General features: G+C 41.6%; 4 protein-coding genes across 4 annotated transcripts in view; 1 reads left to right on the top strand and 3 right to left on the bottom strand.

Moving 5' to 3' along the window:
• LOC101165030 overlaps positions 1-9,906 on the bottom strand; it is a 103,423-nt gene extending 93,517 nt beyond the window's left edge. Inside the window, exons 1-11 of the mRNA XM_023961723.1 lie at positions 9,805-9,906; positions 9,358-9,514; positions 9,110-9,207; positions 7,859-8,006; positions 7,601-7,744; positions 7,398-7,514; positions 4,535-4,603; positions 4,348-4,446; positions 4,162-4,244; positions 4,003-4,085; positions 3,065-3,217 (exon numbers count right to left, since the gene is read on the bottom strand). Of these exons, the coding sequence (XP_023817491.1) occupies positions 3,065-3,217; positions 4,003-4,085; positions 4,162-4,244; positions 4,348-4,446; positions 4,535-4,603; positions 7,398-7,514; positions 7,601-7,744; positions 7,859-8,006; positions 9,110-9,207; positions 9,358-9,492 (1,129 nt within the window). The 5' untranslated portion in view covers positions 9,493-9,514; positions 9,805-9,906. The remainder of the gene's footprint in view (positions 1-3,064; positions 3,218-4,002; positions 4,086-4,161; positions 4,245-4,347; positions 4,447-4,534; positions 4,604-7,397; positions 7,515-7,600; positions 7,745-7,858; positions 8,007-9,109; positions 9,208-9,357; positions 9,515-9,804) is intronic.
• Positions 1-22,695, bottom strand: part of LOC110013959 (gastrula zinc finger protein XlCGF57.1-like) — a 317,596-nt gene that overhangs the window by 121,557 nt on the left and 173,344 nt on the right. The gene's annotated exons all lie outside the window — the stretch shown is intronic.
• Positions 1-22,695, top strand: part of LOC101172629 (zinc finger protein 436-like) — a 1,005,429-nt gene that overhangs the window by 876,016 nt on the left and 106,718 nt on the right. The window lies entirely within an intron of this gene.
• LOC110016657 (zinc finger protein 502-like) overlaps positions 1-22,695 on the bottom strand; it is a 970,715-nt gene that overhangs the window by 931,824 nt on the left and 16,196 nt on the right. The gene's annotated exons all lie outside the window — the stretch shown is intronic.

Below are 22,695 nucleotides of genomic sequence, written 5' to 3'. Positions count from 1 at the left end.
TGGATCATCAGATGTACGTCGCAAATGTGACAAGATGGCGCTGGGTCGGTCACAATATGAAAATACTCAAAGGGTATCCCAAAAATGCAATAAATAGATTTAATTTTTTGTGTTACACTTTATTATGCCATCAATATGAAAATACATACGTTATAAAACAGCATAGACCGTGTTTGCTCTACCAGTTAAGCTTAAGCAAGTCTTCTGAACATATTAATCCCCCTTCATCTGATCACAATGGACTTTTCCATTCTCGCTTGTGCCCGCCGGAATGTTCCGTTGAAAATAAATTACAAAAATACATGAAAAATACATATTCTAAAAGATCAACTATTCTATGTAAACCTTGGTTTGATTAAGGAAGATAATTATTGTTTGATTTGTACAATCTTTAGATTCAAAAAAGATCTTTGCGCAAAATCTTGAGTAGGTATTGCCCAAACCAAGCGCGGTAGAATTATGATTGTGTCATCTGTGGATTGCAAAGTACTGTTTAATTTTGATTTAATCAGATCACTATGCTGTTAGAGTGAAGTGGCTTGTTCTCAATCTTAACAAATATCCATGTGAAATGTATCTAATTATCATTTCTGCAAAAAAAACAATACTTACTTTTGTACTTACCAAAAAGATTTTGTGGTAAATAATGTATTGTTGACAATACAGACAACATTGTATTGAATGCCAGGTTTATGAAACACTGTTTTAACAGAGACCTTCTTCCTTATGAAATAGCTTTACCTAATCTTGCTTGCGTTTATAAATGCTAAAAACATGTTTGGTTATCATATCCAGTCAATTTCAAAATCAGTGTTTTCATCAAATAGAAAGCTGATTATGATATTGCAGTAAAAAACAAAAAAATATGTATCTATTGTTTATCCTGTTAATATTGTATGAGCTATTGAACATCAGTATTCAAATACATTTTTGGGTATGGATTTGGATTTTCCAAATGGGTGTCAGTTTGCTCGTGTGAGAAGTTATTCATCTTAAAGTAATCCCAGCAGGCTGTTAACGTGTGTCTGATATTGATACAATTCAAGCAAATGTGAAGCTTGCTGCCAATAAAAGGAAGATGTGATAGTTTAATCTCTTCACATAATAACTGTTCTACATCTATCCATGAGTGGTCTACGGGATTATTATTATGCCATTTTAAAATATGTTGTAATCTTTTAGCAAAGAAGTAATTGTAAAAGTTAAAAAATTCGAACCCAACGAGGGATTTAACTTTTTTCAAGGTTTTTAAGCTGATTCTTGGGGGTTTATTTTCCCATAAAAACTTAAATATGGATGTATCTAATGATTTAAACCATGTTGTGGGTGGCTGTATAGGAATCATAAAAAAATAAGTAGTTGATTTTGTATGCGTTTTCCATTTCAACTGAAGCTATTCTACCTGTGAGCAATGTGGGCAAGTTAACCAATCACCATAGATCACCCATAATATTTATAAGCAATGGTACAAAATTTAATTCCACTAAGTCTAATAGAATGGAGGAGTAAGTGAAGTCTAAATATTTTATATTTCCTGGTTTTAGAGATATTATTGAGGTACTGATTTATTCCAGTTAATGGCGTATTCAGAGAAGGATGAAAACGTGTCAATAACTGCCACTACTCTGGAGATTGAAGATTCCAAAATTTGGAGGAAGAGTAATACATCGTCTGCTTAAAGACTAATTTTATGTTTTGTTTTAATTCCTTCTTTCTTTATTTTGTCTTATAGCTGCCACTAGAGGTTCAATAAATAAAGCAAAGAGAGAGGGGACAGTGGACACCCTTTTCTGGTGCATCTTTGGAGGACAAGGTGACAGAGGTTTGTTTATTGGTTTTAACAGATGCACTTGGATTGTGATAAAGGATTTCAATCCAATTAATTAACTATTTACCAAACTCAAACTTTTTTGAAGCAGCTAGCAGAAACTTCCGATTCACCCTATTAAATGCTTCTCAATTGACATTAGGTTGCTTCCTGTTTCTTAATAGAGGTAAAGTCTATTAGATTAATAAATCTTTGAGCGATGTTTCTGCAGTGTCTTCCTTTAATAAATCCCGTTTGATCAGGGAGAATTCTCTGGGGAGCGATCTTCTCTAGTCTCCTATCAAGATATTTACATATAATTTGAAGATCTGCAATGATCAGAGAGATGGGACGGTAGCTGGAAGGCAGGGTGGGATCTTTTTCAGGCGGAGAATGGAGGAGGAGAATGATGTTTGCAGAGTTCAGATTAGCAGGTAGTGAATGGTTATCTTTAATAAATATAACCATTCTATAAAAAACTGGAGCCAAGATGTCCCAGAATTCTCTGTAGAATTCTGCTGGGAAAACTGTTCGGACCTAGAGCTTTATTATTGGGCGTCTGCAGCAGAGACTCATGAAGTTCAGCAACAGAGACGGCTGAGTCTAAGGCTGTAATTTGTTCTTGGTTTAGTTTGGATGAATTTACATGATCAAGAAAGGATTTAAAGCTCGATTTGAGATGAACATGAGTTCTTACAAAATTTCTGCAAACATGTAATTTCTTTTGGGTTGTGTTTAATATTTCCTGTTCCTTCCCTTATCGGAGGGTTTGTGATTTTTCTTTGTTATTTTAAAATTGATTAGCTAGGAATTTACCAGATTTGTTTGCTTGTTCACATTTTTCCTATCGAAGTCTTTGTAGCTGAAATTCAGTTTGCTTATTAATTATTTTGTTTAATTCTAGTTTACATTAATCAAGATCTTTCAAAGCATGTTCTTGTCCAGAAGCACAGATATCATCAAGGGTTCTCATTTTATTTTCTAATTCAGATACTGCTGCCTTTTCTTTCTTCTCTTTAGTTTCTATGATGTTCCATTCTCTTAAAATAAATAATAAAATCTACATCTGTAAGCAGAGATGTATTAAACCTCCAGTTTTTAAGGGATACATTCGTAGATATAGTCATGGAAACTGATGCATGATCACTGCTATCTACTGGATGTATCTGAACATCTTTAATATCCTTCATGGAAGAGTTGCTGACTAGCAGATAATCTAACCGGGAGTAAGAGTGGTGAACAAAAAGAAGGTGAAACCTCTGGTGTTTTGGTGACAGGACTGCCAAACCCAGCAGAGACCCGTTTCGTCCATGTACTGCCCATGAGTTCCGTCCGATTGCCAGCTTTGCTGTTGCCATACTGAGCTGAGTCTGTTGACTTCAGGGTCATTGTCCAGATTGAAGTGTCCTCCTATAAAAAACGTGGAGCCAGAGTGAGCGAACAGTGATGTAAAGAGTCTGTCAAAAAAGGAGGAGTCATCTACATTTAGATCAAATATACTGGCTAAGCAAAATTTCTGATTCCATACTGATGTTTTCATAATCATGTACCAAGTGGATCTGACACAGTGTCGGAGTGCGTAAAAGTGATTTTTTTTTTGTCATGGTGGATTTTTCACGCTGCTTCTAACAATTGCTTTTAACTTGAAAGCTCCGTCATGTTGTAGTGGCGATCACGTGCACGCTGGGTCTAATGGCACCAAAGGATTGTGGGCATGGGTGTTTCTTTTTGTTGAACCATGACTGAGGGGCCTTAGAGCTGAAGTGAGGACCATGCTGATTGGCTGCTTGTGGGTTTGTCTAAAACAAATAGGGTTGATGCTGGAAGTTGGATCATGCATTCAGCCTCCGCTCCGAGACTGAAAGAGCGCTCCTGGCGGCCGTCAAATAAATCCATAAACTAGCGGCATCATTGAATAAGCCGCAGGGCTGTAAGCGTATGACAAAAGTAGCGGCTTATAGTCTGGAATATACAGTATGCCCTTTTATTCACAAAGAACTGAATTAAAAATGAAATCAGAAATACAATTTTAACCTTAACTTCTTAATATATGTCCTCCATCATGAGAAAAATGTCACAAGAACATGTTAAAAACAAAACATGATTTTTATTGGACTGGGTCTGCCTGCATACAAACAACAAAATGGCAATGACTTTTACACAGTTTATCCTGCTCAGAAATGACCAAAACCTACCTGAAAGCACAGGATCTTCCTCACTTTCTGAGCCATATTGAAGAGCAACAGTACCGCTGGAGAGAAGGCCCCCCTGTCCAGACCTTCGGTTTCGGGATAGAAACAACATCCTCTTAAAATCCTAGACTTTCTTTGATACCAGTGATAACTAAACCCTACCTGATGAGGACGCTCGATGTAGGTTCAGCGTGTTCAAGTTCAGTCTTTAATTGGATAAATACTTTCTTTATGGTGTTAGCATCCTGGTAAAAGACCAAGTAAATGTTATAAAGGTGTCACGTCCTCAAAACTTCATATTAAAGTGATACATTGTTCGAAGAAAATCATAAGAAAAAAAAGATTGACCTTGAAAATCTGAGATCCTTGTTCGTTGTAAGTCTTGGCATTTTTGGTCATGAGGTCAATGTCCTTCGTCATAGCACTGATAGATTTATAATGTCCAATCTAAAGAAACAAAAATACAATTCACTAGTTAGGAATCGACGATTCTACTGTTCTCTGAAAGATGCAAAACCACAAATAGCAAAAGTACCTGTATTCTCTGAGCAATCATTCTCAGATCTATTGGCTCCTTTATAATAGCGTAGTAGTCTGGGTATTGCTAGATTCAAAAAAGACAAAGCAACAAATAAAGAACAATAGTGAAAAGTCACTAGATAAACCCACATAAAAGAAGTTCACCATTCTACCAATCATGAACTACAGCGAAGCAAATCAGGTTTAAAGAGGGACCGTACTTTAGTCCTTCAATAGAAGGAAGGAAAATCTTGTATGCACACCTAATAATAATACGATAATAAAAATAATGGCTTGGATCTATCTGTGCTTCTTCTTGTTGCTCAAAGCGCTTACAGTGTGTCCATTATTCATTCTTAGTGATAGTAGCTACTGATGTAGCCTCAGCTGCCCTGGGGCAGACTGACAGAGGCGTGGCAGCCAGTTCGTGCCTACGGCCCCTCTGACCATCACCGGGATCATTCTTACACATTCACACACTGGTGGAGCCACACTGGAGGCAAGGAGGGTGAAGTGTCTTGCCCAAGGACACAACAACAGCTGGCTGGGGGTCGAACCGCCGACCCTTCGGTCATTGGGCGACCTGCTCTACCACCTGAGCCACTGCCGCCACATCTGCCTCATTTTTTTTTAAAAGCTAAAGAACAACCTATACTAGAAAAAAACTCCCTCGTTTTTCCAACAGCGCATATCTAGGAATGTGTCTATTTTTTAAGTCCTGTCATGTGATTTATTTGTGCGATTAATTTCTTGTGACCTGTAATAAATTCATGTAATTGATCCATTTTTGATGGCAATTATTTTTGACCTATAATTGCTTTCAAAAGCCTAAAAAAGCACACATGAAATGAAATGAAAATAAGCAATTACGAGGGTTCAGGACACTGTGACACAGGCTGCTTAGTGGTGCAGTGGTATGCACTCTTGCCTCACAGAAAGAAAGACCCTGGTTCAAGTCCTAAAAACAGGGGACCTTTCTGTAAGGAGTGGGCATGTTCTCTGGCGAATGCATGAACATTGTGACACAGCTATACATCAAATTGTTGCAAAAGAATAAACTTTATGAAGTTTTCCTATTATAACAGACTTCCAGCCTTACTTTACACCAACAAGTGGGATTATGGAGCAATTCAATGAGCTTCAAATCGAATCAAAAGGCCAAAACAATAGGTCCAGAGTGCTCATCTTAGCAATTCAAATTTTTTTTTACCACAAACCTTTGATCAATACCATAATACAGTACGACAAAAAAGTAAATGGACCGGTTTGAAGTCATATATAGTTTTCACAGAGCAGACTTTACGACGTGGCAGATATATGCAACAAATCAAATTTATAGAACTTTCACATAACCTGTAAAAGAACAGTCTTTGTTACATTACAGAGCCAGGGTTCAGCTGAAAACGCTGCATCTATACTGTCATCGTCAGAATCCAAAGCATGGTCCTGTTTTTAGACTGTTTTTGTTGGGATTTCATGTAAAAATGAATCAACTGGATTAGGAAAAAGTACCTGCCCCCTTCAGTAAATGTCTCTTTGTTTTCTCAGCAGGTTTGAATCTTTCCAGCTGGTTCAGACTACAGACTGAAAGCCCTCTTCACATGGGGACATTTTTCAGCAGGAAAACACAAACAACTCATTTAGGATGGAAAATCCAATTTTTCATAGACGGCTGTAAATCCCAAAAGCAGAAGCAAAGACTGATTAGAAATCACTACAGCAATTCCTTAGAAAAAACGGTTGTTTTTATCTGATCTTTTCATGATGTTGTGACTTCCTCTCTGTCTGCATTTAAACCTAATATCAGTTTTCTAAAATAACGCATATATTTTGTTTGTAAAATAATGAAATCATTTGGTATTTTTTTTAATCTACCAGTCATCTCGTCTGGTGAGTAAAAAATGTCCCTTTCAAGGCAGCTGCTCCCAGAAATGTTCTGCCGAGTCGTTTTAGTATTTCTCTTTATGAGATGCTCAAGCTAGCGGTAGCTCCCAAAACATCTGCTGCTTTGTAGCGTTCGACATAAGCAGTTATCCGGTTGTCCGAGACAACCAGATTGCACGGAGGACAAACAAAATGAACCTGATGGTTGTCCGTGTGACAACCTGGTCTTTTATTCTACATTTTGGTATTTTTCCACAATTTTTCCAGTTTCAATGGTTAGTTTTTGGCAACCTCTGAATTGAGACGTATGCAGCAAATTCTTTCCACTGACAAACGAAGTCTGTGCATGCTAGCTAATCCTTTCTGTTTCTACATGAGTACTTTTCAATACAGATTACCGGTATTTAGATGTGTTGAACAACACTACCTGGTGTGACCACTAGAGGTCTCCAAAAACACACAAAAAGATTTATTTTGGCAATACTTTGTGTAACCAGATGCTTCGATATTTAGTAAAATGTTTGTTTTTAATATTTAAAGAGTTTTTTAAATGTCCATCATAAGAGGCGGTTGATATTAGATGTACAGAAGAAATAAAGATGTAAGTACTGACATCTGAGTGTGTTTTATTGCTGTTGAATATTGGTATCCAAGGACGACCAAAAATTGGGGAGGACAACCAAGTTTACTTGCCAGGTTGCCCTGGACAACCATTTTTTCCCTTTATTTTATAAAGCTGTTTGGTCTGCAAACATTTTTACAGTTTGTATTTGAATTGACTTTGTATTAGAGACCATTTCCAAAGTTAAGAGATGTTGCAATAAAAGAGTTTTTGTTAAACATATTCCATCACTTGTCATTTTTGTTAGAAAAAGTAAAAGCAGGGAGGAAATAATTAAAATCAAAAACTAAATTTGGAATGAAAAAAATCGTTGATTTTCTTTTCTGGACAACACTTCGCTGTTGCAAAGAAATATACAATTATAAAAACGTACCACTTTCGAAGGCAGTTTCTGGAAAAACTCGCTGACACATCGCCCCGAGGAATCGGTGTGGAACACGATCGCCTCCAAAAGCTGCTCAAGAACCTCCTTCAGACTGCTGCCTGGTGTCTAAAACAGATCGTCAGAATGTTTCTCAGGAAAGAATTTCAAAGTTCATCTTTAGATTGAAAAAAAGAGAACAACAGAGAACTTGCCTCTTCTTCAGCAGATAGCCATGGATTCTCCTCTATATCATCCCCATCTTCATCCTCTCCATCTCCAGGCTGCACAAACTCATTCTTTGATTGCAGATACACGTCCCAAAGCTTACATGCTGCTTGGTACTCCTCACTGTCAGGCTAAATCAGATTTAGAAAGGATGAGTGAAAGAGAACACGGCCAAGATTAGCTTGAAAAACACACTTGAAATAGAAAAATGCAGCAAGTACAAAGAATAAATGTCATTTGTATACTTTGTAGAAGGATCTGGCATTGTTGTACATCAGTTGGAAGTCGGCAGTAAGCTGCTCCACATCGTTATACTCCTCGGATATGAGCTTGTTCTGGATTTTTGTCATGTCGATGGGCTGGGAAACTGCTTCATAATAATCAGGCTGATTCCTAAACCAATAAAAGCAAAGGAGAAGAGGAGTCAGTGAATGACTCAATATGAAACACAAACACTGCTGCTAAAGAAGACTGAAATACACAGAAAAACAACACAACTGGATGGAAATGAAGCAGAATATGTCTTGGAAAAGGGTCTTTTTAGGTGTTTCAGTTGAAGACGCCCCCCCCCTTATCCAAGAGAAAGAACGCCTTTAAAAATACCACATTTCTAAAGCAGCAAGTAAGACCTGCTGTTTTGGAGCAGCCTTTAAAAGCACCATGTGGACCTCCGGCCTGCGAGGGGGGAGCTCTGCTCCAACTGCCCCCACTGCAGCTTGGTGCTCTACTCCACCTGATGTGTAGTTTGTGTTGCACTGTGTAGTTCCTTGTAGTTTTGTGTTCAGGCCCACTCTGTGTAGTCTTTTGTTTGGTGTAGTTATGTTTTAGTAAAGCTGGAGGGGGGGGCTGCCCTTTTCTTTGCCCGCGTTTTCTCCTGTTTATGTTAGTCTAGTGGGGTTGGAGCTTTGTCATTGTTTTCCCTGGTTTTTGGATTTTTAAATGTGTTAGGTTTTGTTTAGTTTGGCCTTGGTTCACCATGAAGCCTCTTTCACTTTAAGTTATTGTTGTTTGTTATTTATGGTTTTCTTGTTAATTGGTCATATTTGTATGAAGACAATCTATTGGTGTTTTTGTTGTTATTTGAAAGTTGGGGCAAAAACTTTTTATTTTATTTACAACTAAATTCTCTAAAAATCAGGGGATGTGATGTAAGTGCATATGATGAGGTTAGATTCAATTCCATTTTATTTCTACAGCCCAATAATACAACAACAATCCTCTCAAAGGGCTTCATAACGGTAATTGTGTGATAAACATGAATCATAAAGAAGTCATAGGATTCAATAGGTAATGGCTAAACTAAAATGGACATCGCTGCCCTTTGACCTTCCTTCACAGAAAGGAAAAACTCCACACACACACAAAAAAAAACAACTTAAAGTTTAAAAAGATTGGTTGACAATCAAAATAATCCCTAGTTCTCATCAGGATGTTGGTAGCCATTTCTAAATTGTGTTGCAAAAACATTGACAATCAGGGATATTCAGTCACCATACCTCCTCTTTGGTACCCGAAGGAAAACCTCACAAAGCTGCCTCCCCTGGTCATCCTTATAGTCCCTGACAGCGTGGAACAGTCCGTGACATACAGCAATCTGTAAGAAAAAAAAAAAAACACAATTATTAGAATTCAGCCCTTAATGTACTTTCATGCATTCTGTAGCACTAGCAGAACTCTAAAAACTTTTATATATTATATATATAATAAAAAGACAGAAACAAAAAGCTGTTGAAGATGTTCTTACTGTATCCACAGGAGGAATATATGAAGTTCTCTTTCTTTTTCTCCCAGGAGTCGAGGCAGCCAAATCCGCGCCTCCGCTGGCAGCGCTGCTGCTGCAGGGAGAGGAGGCTCGTCTCCTCTTGGAGCTCGCCGACATCACAGCATAACCCGGTAACTTACTACATAAAATACATGAATACAGGAAGTTTGTTCTATTCAATTTACTCACTTGAACTATATAAAACGTTACTCTTCACAAAAGGGTTGCTACAGTCACAAGAAGAAGTTGTATTGATTAGAGGAGGATGCATTGCATACAAGCACACAACACACATGTTAGCATTGATTATCCTAGCTTATTTACCGCTTTCCTAATAGCTCGTCATAATAGTCACATCATCTTTACACATTTGAGTGCAAGCACGGACACACAAATAATAACGCTTAAAACTTTTTAAAGAGAACTTACTAACTCAGCGAAATGTGCAGTAAATCCCTGAGCAGAAATGTTGAACGAACAGTGAGCTAACTGTCGACCGGAAGTTGATGCTGCTTTGTTTTCCTCAAGGGAGAAAGAAACCACTAACGGAAGTGCTGCCCCCTTCAGGTTAGGAGGGCCACTCAATTCAACTTTATTTAAACCGCACTTTTCCTACAGAGCAGTGCTTCCCATAATAAAATAGATATTAGTTAGATCAAATCAAATGAAAACATGTGGACAAGTAAAAACTATGTGAAAGCTTTACATGCTTTTCAAGTTTTTTCTCCTCAGAACCTCCACATTGGATGAATCCCTCACATCCTCCACACCTTCCACAATCGAGGCCCACAGTGCTGAAATCAGGCCTCGCCGTGGGTTATAGTTCTTACCTTTGGGACCACCAGCAGACCTGCACCTATGGATCTGAGGGTCTGGAAGGGTCATAAACTAAAAGTGAACCTGATAAATATGAGGGGCCAGTCCAACTTTTGTATCTTTTTTGTAACTTCTGTAACTATTTAAAAAAAAATTTAAATTGACCTTAAAGCTGACTGGGATTCAGTGCAAAGATTTCAAAATCAGAGTAATGGGCTCCTTCTTTCTGGTTCTAGTTAAAATGCCTTCAGCCGAGTTTTGTACAAGCTGCAACCGATGGTATTTTTCTTAAAACCCGAAAGAGCATTTCAATAGCCTATTCTAGATGATATAAAAGAAAGAATTTACATTTCACCACTGGCTTTGGAGAAAAAGGGTCTCGCTAAAATCAAACAGAGGCTTCTGACTTTACTGCGCTTGTAGTAAGTGGCATACTGCTGAAAGAAACCTCACTGTTGGAGATGTCGTTTGGCTCTGTGACCACAACGCATTACGAGGACAGTTCAAGCTGCCAAGGGTGGTTGGTGTGAATCCTCATGAGAGAGGTGTTGTTCGGGATGTCTACGTGAAGGTCTCCCCAAGTTATGGTGCTTTCAGTGTGGTGAGGTCTCCAAAGCCCGTTTCTGTTGCTGGAGGTTCTGAGTCATCCAAGAGCTGCCAGGGCACCATTCTGCATCGAGACGTCTGACGCCTCGTCGTCCTCTTGGCGGTGGTGGATCAAGTCCAGGTAGATCAGCTCGCCTTAGGAGGTACAATCTTTCAGGGCAGTGCCACAAGATGAAGTGGGCGGTGTCACGCTCTTCAGCAGAGGTGTGGTTGTCTCGCTGTGTCCTGGAGCGTACAGGGAAAATTCAGCGCCCCGGTTACAGTTGACCTCAATTGAGGCGATCAGCGCTTAAACTGGGGACAGTTTAAAAAGCCCTTCGCCGCCTCACAAATTGTAACACTCAGCATTAAATGAGAGTACTTACAAAACAATTAATCAGGGATCCCCTACTTTCTTAGTCATATGTACTCGTTTCTTTTTCTCTATTTACTAGGGGTGTAACTCATAACACAACACATGAACTCACAACACATTAATACACAACACAATAACTCATAACACAACACATGAACTCACAACACATTAACACACAACACATTAACACAACACATTAACACACAACAAAATAACTCACAACACAATAACTCATAACAAACACAACACATTAACTCACAACACAATAACTCATAACACAACACATTAACTCACAACACAATACATTAACACACAACACATTAACTCACAACACAAAAAATTAACTCATAACACATTAACTCACAACACATTAACGCACAAAACAACACACTAACACACAACGCATTAACTCACAACACAACACATTAACACACAATACAATACATTAACTCACAACACATTAACTCACAACACAACACATTAACACACAACACATTAACTCACAACACCAGACATTAACACACAACATAATACATTAACTCACAACACTTTAACACACAACACAATAACTCACAACACATTAACCCACAACACAATAACTCACAACACAATAACTCATAACACAACACATGAACTCACAACACATTCACACCGAACACATTAACACACAACACAATAACTCACAACACATGAACACACAACACAATAACTCATAACACAACACATTAACTCACAACGGAAGTAAAGCCGCAACGGAAGTGCTTTTATTCTGAAGTTTCTACTGGGTCGAGCGGCTAACTACCTAACAGAAGGTAACGTCACAGTGAGTTGTGGAGGGAGCACGGTTTTTCTACAAGAGAAGCTAGCGCAGTGTTGCCAGATTGGGCGGTTTTCCGTCCAATTGGGCGGTTTTGGTTTTAAATTTGCGGGTAAAAATGGCTTTGGGCGGTTTTAGGGTCGGTTTGACGTTTTTTTTCCCTCATGAATATATAAAAGCGGACTACGTTAAGCTGTGTGGCTGTTGGAGTTCTATATACTGAAGCTCAGTGAATGGCAGAGATGCCTAATGGTCATCTAACTTGTTTTTGGGGATGTGCCACCCGCCCCGCCTCTTAGAAATTGTGTTCTTTAAAGCCTGACACTGCGGCTGCGTGTTGGAGGAGCTACCAGCTAACGGTATGGTCTGATCGCTACATGGAGCGGTGTCTGTTTAACTCCTGTGCTATCCTATGGGGTCCTGACGACCCCTTCCATTGACGTGTTCTCCCTACCATGACAAAGGTGGATACAGGTGGAAAGATTTCATGTTATCCATGGACACCAGTGAAGATGTTATTCAAAGTTTGACTAGTTATTGTATGAATGTATAACTGATGTTTGTATTGTTTTTTTGTGTATTATTCCTATTTGATTGCTTGAAATAAACCATTTCAAATCAAATCAAAAATCAAGATCACAAATCTTTGAAGAAAAAAGTTCACTGCACTGTCTAGTGGGTCTAGATGACCCGCTCCTAATGTCAAAGTGCCTAGGATAACACAAGGGGTATATCAATGCTTGGTAGACACGGAGAATGTGGAGAGATGGGGTTTATTATTATGAAGAGTTCTGCATGGTAATCATCTTTCCATGTTTGAGTCCATAAAATCATCCCAGAGAAAGTCTCTGCTTCAACTCTCACAGTGAAAGCTGCGTTTATAGCTGACACCCGTGTTTCCATCTCTCTAAAAGAGTTTGAAGCCAAAGCCCCTCCCCCGCCTCTCCACCTGTTCACCTGTTTACATCCTCTGCAGCTGAGAGTCGTTTTTTTCTCACGCCCCTTCAGTGTTTTATGCACAGAGAGCCCAAAATATAGTCACCATAGCAGCAGGTTGACACGATAGTCGGGGCGCTATGGCACAAGTGCAGCACAAGGATCAAAGAGCCGCACGCAGGTTGTAGTGGGATAGAACGGGTCAAGAAAATGAATGGAAGAAGGCCGGTCTGCTGAATAAATATTCAATACTGTACTCCTTTTAGATGAGGAGAAACAAGGACACACAGCTTTTGTTGAGTTTTTCCCCCTACTTGATTGATTTAGCACTCGATCCGATGATTTTTCAAAATAAAAGATAGTTCAGACTAATAATAAAAGGAGTACAATATTGAATATTCCTACAGCGGACCGGCCTTCCTCCATTCATTTTCTTAACCTGTTCTACCCCCGCTGTGACCTGCGTTATGATAGCAGTTGATAGCAGGTAAAAAAAAAACTTTAAACAAGCAGAAACAGAGCAATAAATAAAACATGTAAGTATATTAATTATCAAACATAAGGTAAACCAGGTGAGTAAGTTAAGGTGAAAATTAAACCAACAATTTGTCAACCAAATAACTCTGGGTAACATTTTGGGAAGCTTTTAACAAATACAATTTACCTTTACTTTTAGGTAGATTTTTTACAAATAATTATATTCTTATTTTAGGCTAACAGGTATGTATATTATTTTCAATACACACATTTTTAGGAACAACATTGATTACTTTTTCTTTCTTTTAACCCAATACAACAATAAGACAACCAGTAAAAGTCCAGCATTGATCTTACCAGTAGCCCTTTAAGATCAAGTCTCAGTAGTTTGAGTTCAAGTTAATAGATTAGCTGCTGTCCTCCAGCTCAGTTGTGTTTAATGACGCGGCAAGTCGCCTTTTAAACTGTACCCAGTTTAGGTGCTGATTGCCTCAATTGAATTAATCTGTAACCGCTGTGCATTTTACCTGTGCACTCCAGGAGACAGCAAGACAACCACACTTCTGCTCATCAGCATGACACCTCCCACTCCATCTTGTGGCAATGCACTAAAATACCTCCTCAGGCGAGCTGGTCTCTCTGGACTTCATCCTCCACCGGCAAGAGGATGATGAGGCGTCAGACGTCTCGATGCAGGATGGTGCCATGGCAGCTATTGGACTCAGAACCTCCAGTGACAGAAACGGGCTTTGGAGACCTCACCACACTCAAATTACCTTAACCTGTGGAGACCTTCACGTAGACATCTTTGACAACACCTCTCTCACGAGGATTCACACCAACCACCCTTGGAAGCTTGAACTGTCCTCGTAATGCGTTCTGGTCACAGAGCCAAACGACATCTCCAACAGTGAGGTTTCTTTCAGCAGTACGCCACTTACTACAAACGGATAGATTCAGGCCAGCGAGTTGAATCCAGGACTTCTAGAAGTAGTTGACTTGGATTTGAATTTCTTCCAGTCTCTTCAGGGGGTAGGTGGTGTAATCGAAGGACTTTAAGTCTCCAACCGATGAGGCTCTACCAAGCAGCAAAGTGTTTGGACTGATGGATTCTATGCGGTCTTCTTGACTCTGAATTCGGTAAAGTTCGTGCCTGGGTCAGACCAGATTTTTTGGAGGTGGCCTTGGACGGCAGTGAACCTCTGCAGGAAGAGCAGAAAGCTCTCTGTAGATAGCGTGTTTACAAGTTCAACGTGGATGGCTCGACTGCACATACAGCAGAAACTATGCCCCGTACTTTCATGGTTACTTCCTCTTTGGTGCAGCAGACTTCATCTCTCTTCGGGTAAGTCCCCCATTATTTGCCAACAGGTTCTCGCTTTTGCCTTTTTGCAGACGATGCACTTGACCTTTTGGGCAAGAATTATTCCCTTGACAATCCATGCCTTCCTCCTCATTCTAAGTAGGGTCCCAGCCGCTCCTTCATATCTTTCTCTATGAGCTTCTCGGGCTATGAGGGTGGAGATCCAGGCTTGGAATGGTAGAAAGGGAACAGATGTTTGATCCTCTTTAAAGGTCTGCAACCAAACACTAAAAGTCCACTTGTAGCCACAAAAGTTTTTAAATAAAGGAATTGACATTATGATAAATTCTGTGTCAAAAAACATTTGTTTCCCATAACACTGTAAAGCCCTATTTCCTCAGGAAAAAAATGTCATTCAGAAATGTGTTGTTGTTTTTGTTTTTGTATTAAGGACACGTAAGCTGTAAGTCATGACGGTACTGGGGACTGATTTGATAAAGAGGACCAAAGGAAGGGGGGGCGCATCCTGCCGTGACGGGGAAAAACTTCAGGGAGTCTACCAGAGACCTGAAGAGAAAAAGAAGCGCATCTTACGCCTGAAGCATCAGATTCCGTTTCGGGACAGAAGACAGAAGCTGCTGATCTGCATGGAGAGAGAGCTCCAAGTCTCTGCAACCAAAGCAAAGAAACAAAAAGAGCTGAAGCAAACATCCCAGAACGTTTGCTTTGGGAGTCCCACCTTCAGTTTGATCCGCTTCAAGACAAAGTCCCACATGAAAGAGATCAAAGTGAGCTAACCAAGCGCTTCATCCAAGAGAGGCAGCTCCAAAGCACAAAGACTCCGTCTGGTTGCAGGAACTCTGGGAAAGAAGGAGCAGGAAGAACTCCTGCAGGAATCTCTGCAGGAAACATCAGCTTGGAAAGAAGAGCTGACTCAGCTGAAACATCAGCTAACATGTCAGCAGTCTGTGGCTAAGACCAAGTCAACACTCCTGCAGCGAAAACATTTCAGGTTTACAGCATGAACTTCATGGATTCTCTGAAACAGACATTTCATCTGAACTGAACTTCAGATTAACCTCCACTTTATCCTAAATGTCACTTAGAAACTCTGCCTGTAAACCTTCTACAATCACGCAACTATTATTTCCTGGTGTTTCCCAACTTCCTGTACTGAGAGAAACTCAACATTACTCCTGGGTGGTATTCCAGAAAGCAGGTTATGCTAGCTCCCACGATAAGTTTGAGGCTAAGGAAGTTGATAACCTCAGCTTTCAGTTCCAGAAATGGAGGTATGTTTCAGGGTAGGTCAAGTTGCCATGGCAACTCATGCTCTGAACATAACCTGGTCTGGAGCAGGTTTAGTTGAAGCTTAGTTTGTTTACAGAGAGGTGAGGCAGCATGGAGTGTTCATTTGAAGATGATTTAGTGGATGAAGAAGCTCAGATAATACTTTTTCCACAGTGAGAGGGTGATAAGACCACATATGGATGTTGGAAAGATAAACTTTTTTACTTTGATCTAACTTAATTATTTGCTTCAGTTAAGATAAATCATTTTTTTGTTAGGTCACCTTAAAAATAACACGTAGTTTTCAGACAATTATTTTCCTTTCGTTCAAATTAATTCAATTAAGTAGGTGTAACTTTGATGCTGCTGTTAGATCGGCACCGCAAGGGATTCTGGGATATCATTCCCTTTGCCTGTCTGGACGGATTTGGGTTTAAGTGTGGGTTTTTTACAAAATGTGTTTAGTTGTATAGCTGTTTTACTGTGTTTCACCGTGTTTTGCCGAGCTATTTTGTCCTACTATGCTTACGTCTCTGCACCATGAGTGAGAGTAAAGGAGAGGATGATGAGTTTATATAGCACCCCTACCACCAATAACTATTATGATGGTAATGGAAAATTCTTTAATGAGTTTTTGCACTCCGTGCATTTTTCCCCCCGTTCTTTTTATTGTTATAAAAATGAGCATATCTGCCGGCTCAAACTTAGACATATGAAAGTTCAAGAAATATAAGTAATTAAGATGGAAAAAAGATTAATGGAGTAATGTGACATTTAGTTAGATAAATACGTAAATTTGAGTTGTATAAACAATTATTGAGTTTGAATAAATTTAACTAATTTATTTAGATTATTTATCAGCCGTGTTACTTTTTTGATGGACTTATAATCTTTATCCGCCGTCATTAAAATCTCAGACTCCGTCTCACTTCCGTCTCAAGTGTCGCGCTTTCTTTTTCTCTCTCCACGCGTTTCCATGGTGACTCCAGAAATCGGCGATCTACTGAGAATTTCTTTATGTACCGTGCGTTAACCCGGGGTTACCAAGTCGAGCATAATTACGCCAACTCATATCTGGTCTTTTGGAACCGACATACCCAGAGTAAGCAAGTTCAGGCGGATTTCAGCCAGAGTTCAGGCTTAGAGTCAGGCTAGTTTAAACATGCTTCCTGGAATACCCCCCTGGTTAAACCTACTGGGCTAAACAGAAACAAAATAAATAAATATACATCTGAAATGTTTGGTGCCCTGGGGGTATTCCAGAAAGCAGGTTCTTCTAGCTCCCACGGTAAGTTTGAGGCTAAGGAAGTTGATAACCTCAGCTTTCTGTTCCAGATATGGAGGTATGTTTCAGGGTAAGTCAAGTTGCCATGGCAACTCATGCTCTGAACATAACCTGGTCTGGAGCAGGTTTAGTTGAAGCTTAGTTTGTTTACAGAGAGGTGCAGCAGCATGGCGTGTCCATTTGAAGATGATTTAGTGGATGAAGAAGCTCAGATAATACTTTTCCACCGTGAGAGGCTGATAAGACCACATATGGATGTTGGAAAGAGAAACTTTTTTACTTTGATCTAACTTTATTATTTGCTTCAATTAAGATATATGCATATATAACTTATCCAACTCACAACTTAAATTAATTTAATTGGTAACAAGTAATTGAGTTGAAATTTTTTCAATCTAATTTCTTACTGATTCAATGAAGTTCATTGTGTCTATAAGTTCTACTAAGCACTTAAATTATTTTTTATCAGACACTGGGTTTGTTTTGTATAAAACGTATCGACATGTAAATAATTTAAGTGCTTAATTTCTTACGTCTATAAAACTCAATAATGTTAATACATCTCAAATTTACATATTTATCTTTTTTTTTTTTTTTTTTTTTTTTTAACTTGTCCTGTCCAACAGCTGGGCAGACAGACGAGAGCTGAGGGCCTCTTGTGTTGGACATATTTTGCTTTAACAAGAGGGGTTATTAATTTTCTTACAAACCAAAGGTATGTCTGAATAAACCCCTTTTGTAATTGAGGCCAAACTTTATTAATTTCAATCATGTCTGAAAATCTTTGGTGTTGGACCGGACGGAAAAGGAAAGAGGGGAAGAAGAGAGAGGGACGCTAGAGAGAGGGGGGGGTAGGGGGTGTTAATAGGAGGGGAAGGGGGATAAGACCATGAAGCAGCATACAGCAACAAGTTTACTGGTCATTGCCATGGCAATGACCAGTAAACATTATGGTAAGGTTCAAATGCAGTACAAAAAGGGCGGGGCCCGTCCACACACACACTCAAATGTTATAAACACACCTGCTAGCTGCAAAAATGTCCACCTGTCGACATGTACACAAAACAGATAGTGTTCACACACGCATACTTATGCCTTAAAACCAACTAGTGTGAAATATTTCAGTCATTCAGTCATGCAAGCTATTAGTGCAAAGGTGAGCTAACACCAGTGCTCAGGTGAGGTTTTATGTTCTTCTAAAATGGATGGTGGAACGTGAAAAGAAGGAGGGAGAGTGCCCAGCCATCCCCACCCCAAGACCCCCACCGCAGCAGCAGCGGCAGCCGGAATCCCCCCAACGCCACACGGGAACCGGCAGGGAACAACCGCTGCCCGGGCGACCAAGCCCGCCACCCAGGCCAGGGCCAGCAGGGCCGCCGCAAGGCCCCCAGAGCCAGAGGCCAGGGAAGCACGGAGGGAAAGAGAGCGCCGCCCCAGCCCAACCAGGAGAGCAGCCCCCCCGCCGCGCCGGGAGAACCCAACGCAGAGCCCCACCGGAGAAGGACGCCCACAGCCCCAAACGAGCACCCCACCACCACCCAGGAGTTCCGGGCATCCCCCCGCCCCAACCCCAGGTACGAGCCAGGACCCCCCAAGGGAGACCCGCTCCGCACTCCAGGCAGCCATCCGCCCGTCCCACGGTTGGTCCAGGGAGGAGCGAGGCAGGGGGCCTGCCGCCCCCGCCCAGGAGGGGGGAACCCCGGGGAAAAAAAGAGGGCCCACAAGGGGTGTTATAAATATGGCCCGACCAGGCTCGGCCACAGTTGGAAATTTGGCGGGGCCCAGCACTCAGGAGCAAGGATCAGAACCCACCCCCCAGGGACCAGACACCCCCAGCTCAGATGTAATGTGAACTCCCCCACCGCGCGGAGAGAGCACCGCCGGGCCCAGGAAGCCGGCACCCCGGGGACACGGCCGCCGTTGCAAAGGGGCCCGCACCCCCCACCAGGGAAGAGGCAGGGGACAGACGGACCCAGGTCCCACCTTCCTTGCAAAATGTGTGTGCGTGTATGTGTGTTTGAGATGGTGTGTGTGTGCATGTGTGTGTGTTTATGTTGGGATGTATATATTGAGGGGGGAGGGGTGTGTGTACTAAGGGGGATGCAGTTAAAATTGGCGGGTAGGGCACTAAGGGGACATCTCCTGATTACTCACAGTGACGTCCCCTCACCCTCCCCACCAAGGGGCCCTAAATGTCTAAGGTGCGGTTAAAATTGGCGGGTAGGGTGCTAGGAGGACATCCGCTGCTTGCTGGCAGTGATGTCCAAGCACCCCCCCTACCAAGGGCCCTACATGTCTAAGGTGCAAATAAAACCGAAAGAGGGGGGGCCCACTCCATACGGCAACCATAGGAGGGGGGCCACTGCCTAGTAAACCCCCCCCCAAGGCTCATCGCAGGCTAAGCCCCCCACCCCCTCACCCTATTATGAGGTTATATGAGGAAGGGGGTAAGTTGGGGACAGCTGATAGACTGTCCCCCGGTGGTCAAACAGCTGTCCCCCCCCCCCCCCCCAGCAAGGGGGCCAGGCCCACCCAGCCCAGGGGCCCCACCCCCGGAGGCGCCGACACCCCAGGCCCAGCACCACCCCCCCACACAGAGAGAGAGGAGCCAGAAAGCGCCGCCCCCCCCCGGAGCAAGCCCAGGCCCCCACCCCCAAACGCCGGCCCTAGAAGAGCTCTGGTCAGGCCTCGACGGGACCGAGGCAGCCAACCGGCCGGGAAACCGCCGATGGCCTCAGCGGAGACCCCGACCCGTCAACCCCCCCTGCCCCGTACCAATAGTGGACCCCCCCCCCCCCCCAGAATGCCCCCCCACAGGACCCCCGACAAGACCCCCCACCCCACCCACCCCCACCCCCACCCCCCAGACCCCGCAGCCGAAGCGGAGGACACCCAGAGCGACCGGGGGCCCCAAGAGGGTTGTCCCGTCCCGCCCCAGAGCCAGGGAAGGGCCGATCCCAGCCCCAGGCGTAGATGGGAAGCCCATCCAGCGCCGCTGCCCCCCCCCCCCCCGAGCAGCGCCCCCCGCCAACCCCCCCCAGCACAGGCAAAAGGACCACCCCCCCAAGCCAGGCCAGACCACCACCCCACCCCCCCACCACGCACCCCCACACCCAAGCCCAAAGGACCACGCAGCGCCCCAGCCCGCCCCACCCAGGCGCCGGACCCGATCCCCCGACCAACGGAGCCCCCAACAACCCCCGCCAGGCACCGGAGGCCCCGACCCCCACCCCGAACCACGGCAGAAGGGCAAAGAGCAGCGACGACCAGGCCCCCCCCACCCCCTAAGTCACGGAGTTAGCTATGGGAGACCAGAAAGACCGAATTCTTTCGAAGTTACTTGAACTTTGGGCTGACATTTTTTCCAAGCTGATATGATCAAGCAGCAGATTTCTGTGTTGACTTATATTTATATTTTATTTGCTTTTCCAATTTATTAAAATATTTTTTTTAGCAATGCAAAGAGTTATGAAAATGATAGAGCCTAATCCTCCTTCTACATCGATGGCACTCATGTCACCAAGCACACAAAGTGACGGTGAAGCTGTGATTGAAACCTTAAGCCAGACTGATAGATCGGCACATACCTGCCGCCAGAGAGCCTGGACAGGCGTGCAGAACCATAGTGCATGCATGTAATTGTCGGGTAGGTTACTGTCACAGTGCTGACAAATGTCTGAGTTACTGAGACCCATCTTGAACATCCTCTGTCCAGTGTAGTAAATTCTGTGAAGAGTTTTGAAATGGATTAGCTGCAGATTTGGACTTTTTGTCATTTTAAAGGTGTTTAGACAAAGTTCTGACCAAAAACTTTCATCTGTGCTGATGCTCAAATCCGCATCCCATTTTGTTGTCGGAAGTGAAATATTGTTATCTAAATTACATAAAAGTTTGTATATTTTGGAGAGAGTTTTATTCATTGAGAAATTGATCAGAGTGGTAACTACATCTGGTAGCTTTAAATCGTTGTCTCTGTATTTAAACTTTTTAGTAATAATTGATTTAAGTTGCTGATATTCCAAGAAGTTATATATTCCATGTTTGTCTTGAAGTTCCTGGGGAGTTATGAATCTTCTATCAATAATTATGTGCTCTAGTTGTTTTATGCCCCCTGCTTGCCAAGCTGGGAAGTGGATAATTTTTTTGTTTATGAGGATGTCTGGGTTGTTCCAGATGGGTGTCATTTTGCACGGTTGAATTGATGATTTTGATATTTTGAGAAATTCCCACCAGGCTGTTAAAGTGGCATTTATATTAATACTTTTGAAACAATCCTGTTTTTTAACTATTTGGCTAATAAATGGAAAATCTGACAGGTTGATCTTTCCACATAACGCCTGTTCCAAGTCTAACCATGAGTTAGTTTCTGGATTATTTTTTAACCATTTTAAGATATATTGTAATCTATTTGCAAGAAAGTAATTGTGGAAGTTAGGTAATTCTAATCCTCCACAGCTTTTTGCAGATTTTAAAGTTTTTAGACTAATTCTTGCAGGTTTATTGTTCCATAGAAAGCTTGATATGGATGAGTCTAATGTTTTGAACCATTTTAATGGCGGTTGTGTGGGAATCATTGAGAAGAGATAATTAACTTTGGGTAAGATTTTCATTTTTACCGTGGCTACCTTGCCCATAAGGGACAAAGGCAGGTTGGTCCAGCGTGTTAGATCGTCCTGTATGTTTTTCAGTAATGGGGTGTAGTTTAGCTGCACCAGTTCTGAAATTTTGGGGGAAAAATAAATACCTAGATATTTTATATTGCCTGATTTGACTGGTATTGTGAGTCCTTGCTCCGCATTACTGTTCAGTGGTAATAAAACAGATTTATTCCAATTAATGGAATAGTCTGATATAGAAGAGAATTCATTAATGATTGTTGCCGTTTCATTTACAGAATGTATATTACTTAAAAACAGTAATATGTCATCTGCATAGAGACTAATTTTATGATGGCTGTGTTTGGTTTTAATTCCTTTAATACTCTCATTCTGTCTTATTGCTGCAGCTAGAGGCTAGATAAATATTGCAAAAAGAGAGGGGGAGGGTGGGCAACCCTGTCTAGTTCCTCTTCCAAGAAAAAACCTGTTGGAAGTCTTTTTATTAGTTCTAACTGATGCATTGGGGTTGTGATATAATATTTTGATCCAATTGATGAATGATTCTCCAAACCCAAACTTATGGAGGGCAGCAATGAGGAACTTCCAATTTACTCTATCAAAGGCTTTTTCAGCATCCAGTGATAGTATAGTCATTTCCTGGTTTTTGATGGTGGCAAAGTCTATTATGTTAACGAGTCTGCGGACATTATCATCCGAGTGTCTGCCTTTGATGAATCCAGTTTGATCAAAGTCAATTATGTGAGGAGTGACTTTTTCTATTCTCTGTTTTTTACATCTGCATTAATTAAAGAAATGGGGCGATAGCTTGAAGGACTC

This window comes from Oryzias latipes, chromosome 2, assembly GCF_002234675.1.
Source record: "Oryzias latipes chromosome 2, ASM223467v1".
Lineage (NCBI taxonomy): Eukaryota > Metazoa > Chordata > Actinopteri > Beloniformes > Adrianichthyidae > Oryzias > Oryzias latipes.
This window is presented reverse-complemented; position numbering and strand designations above follow the sequence as displayed.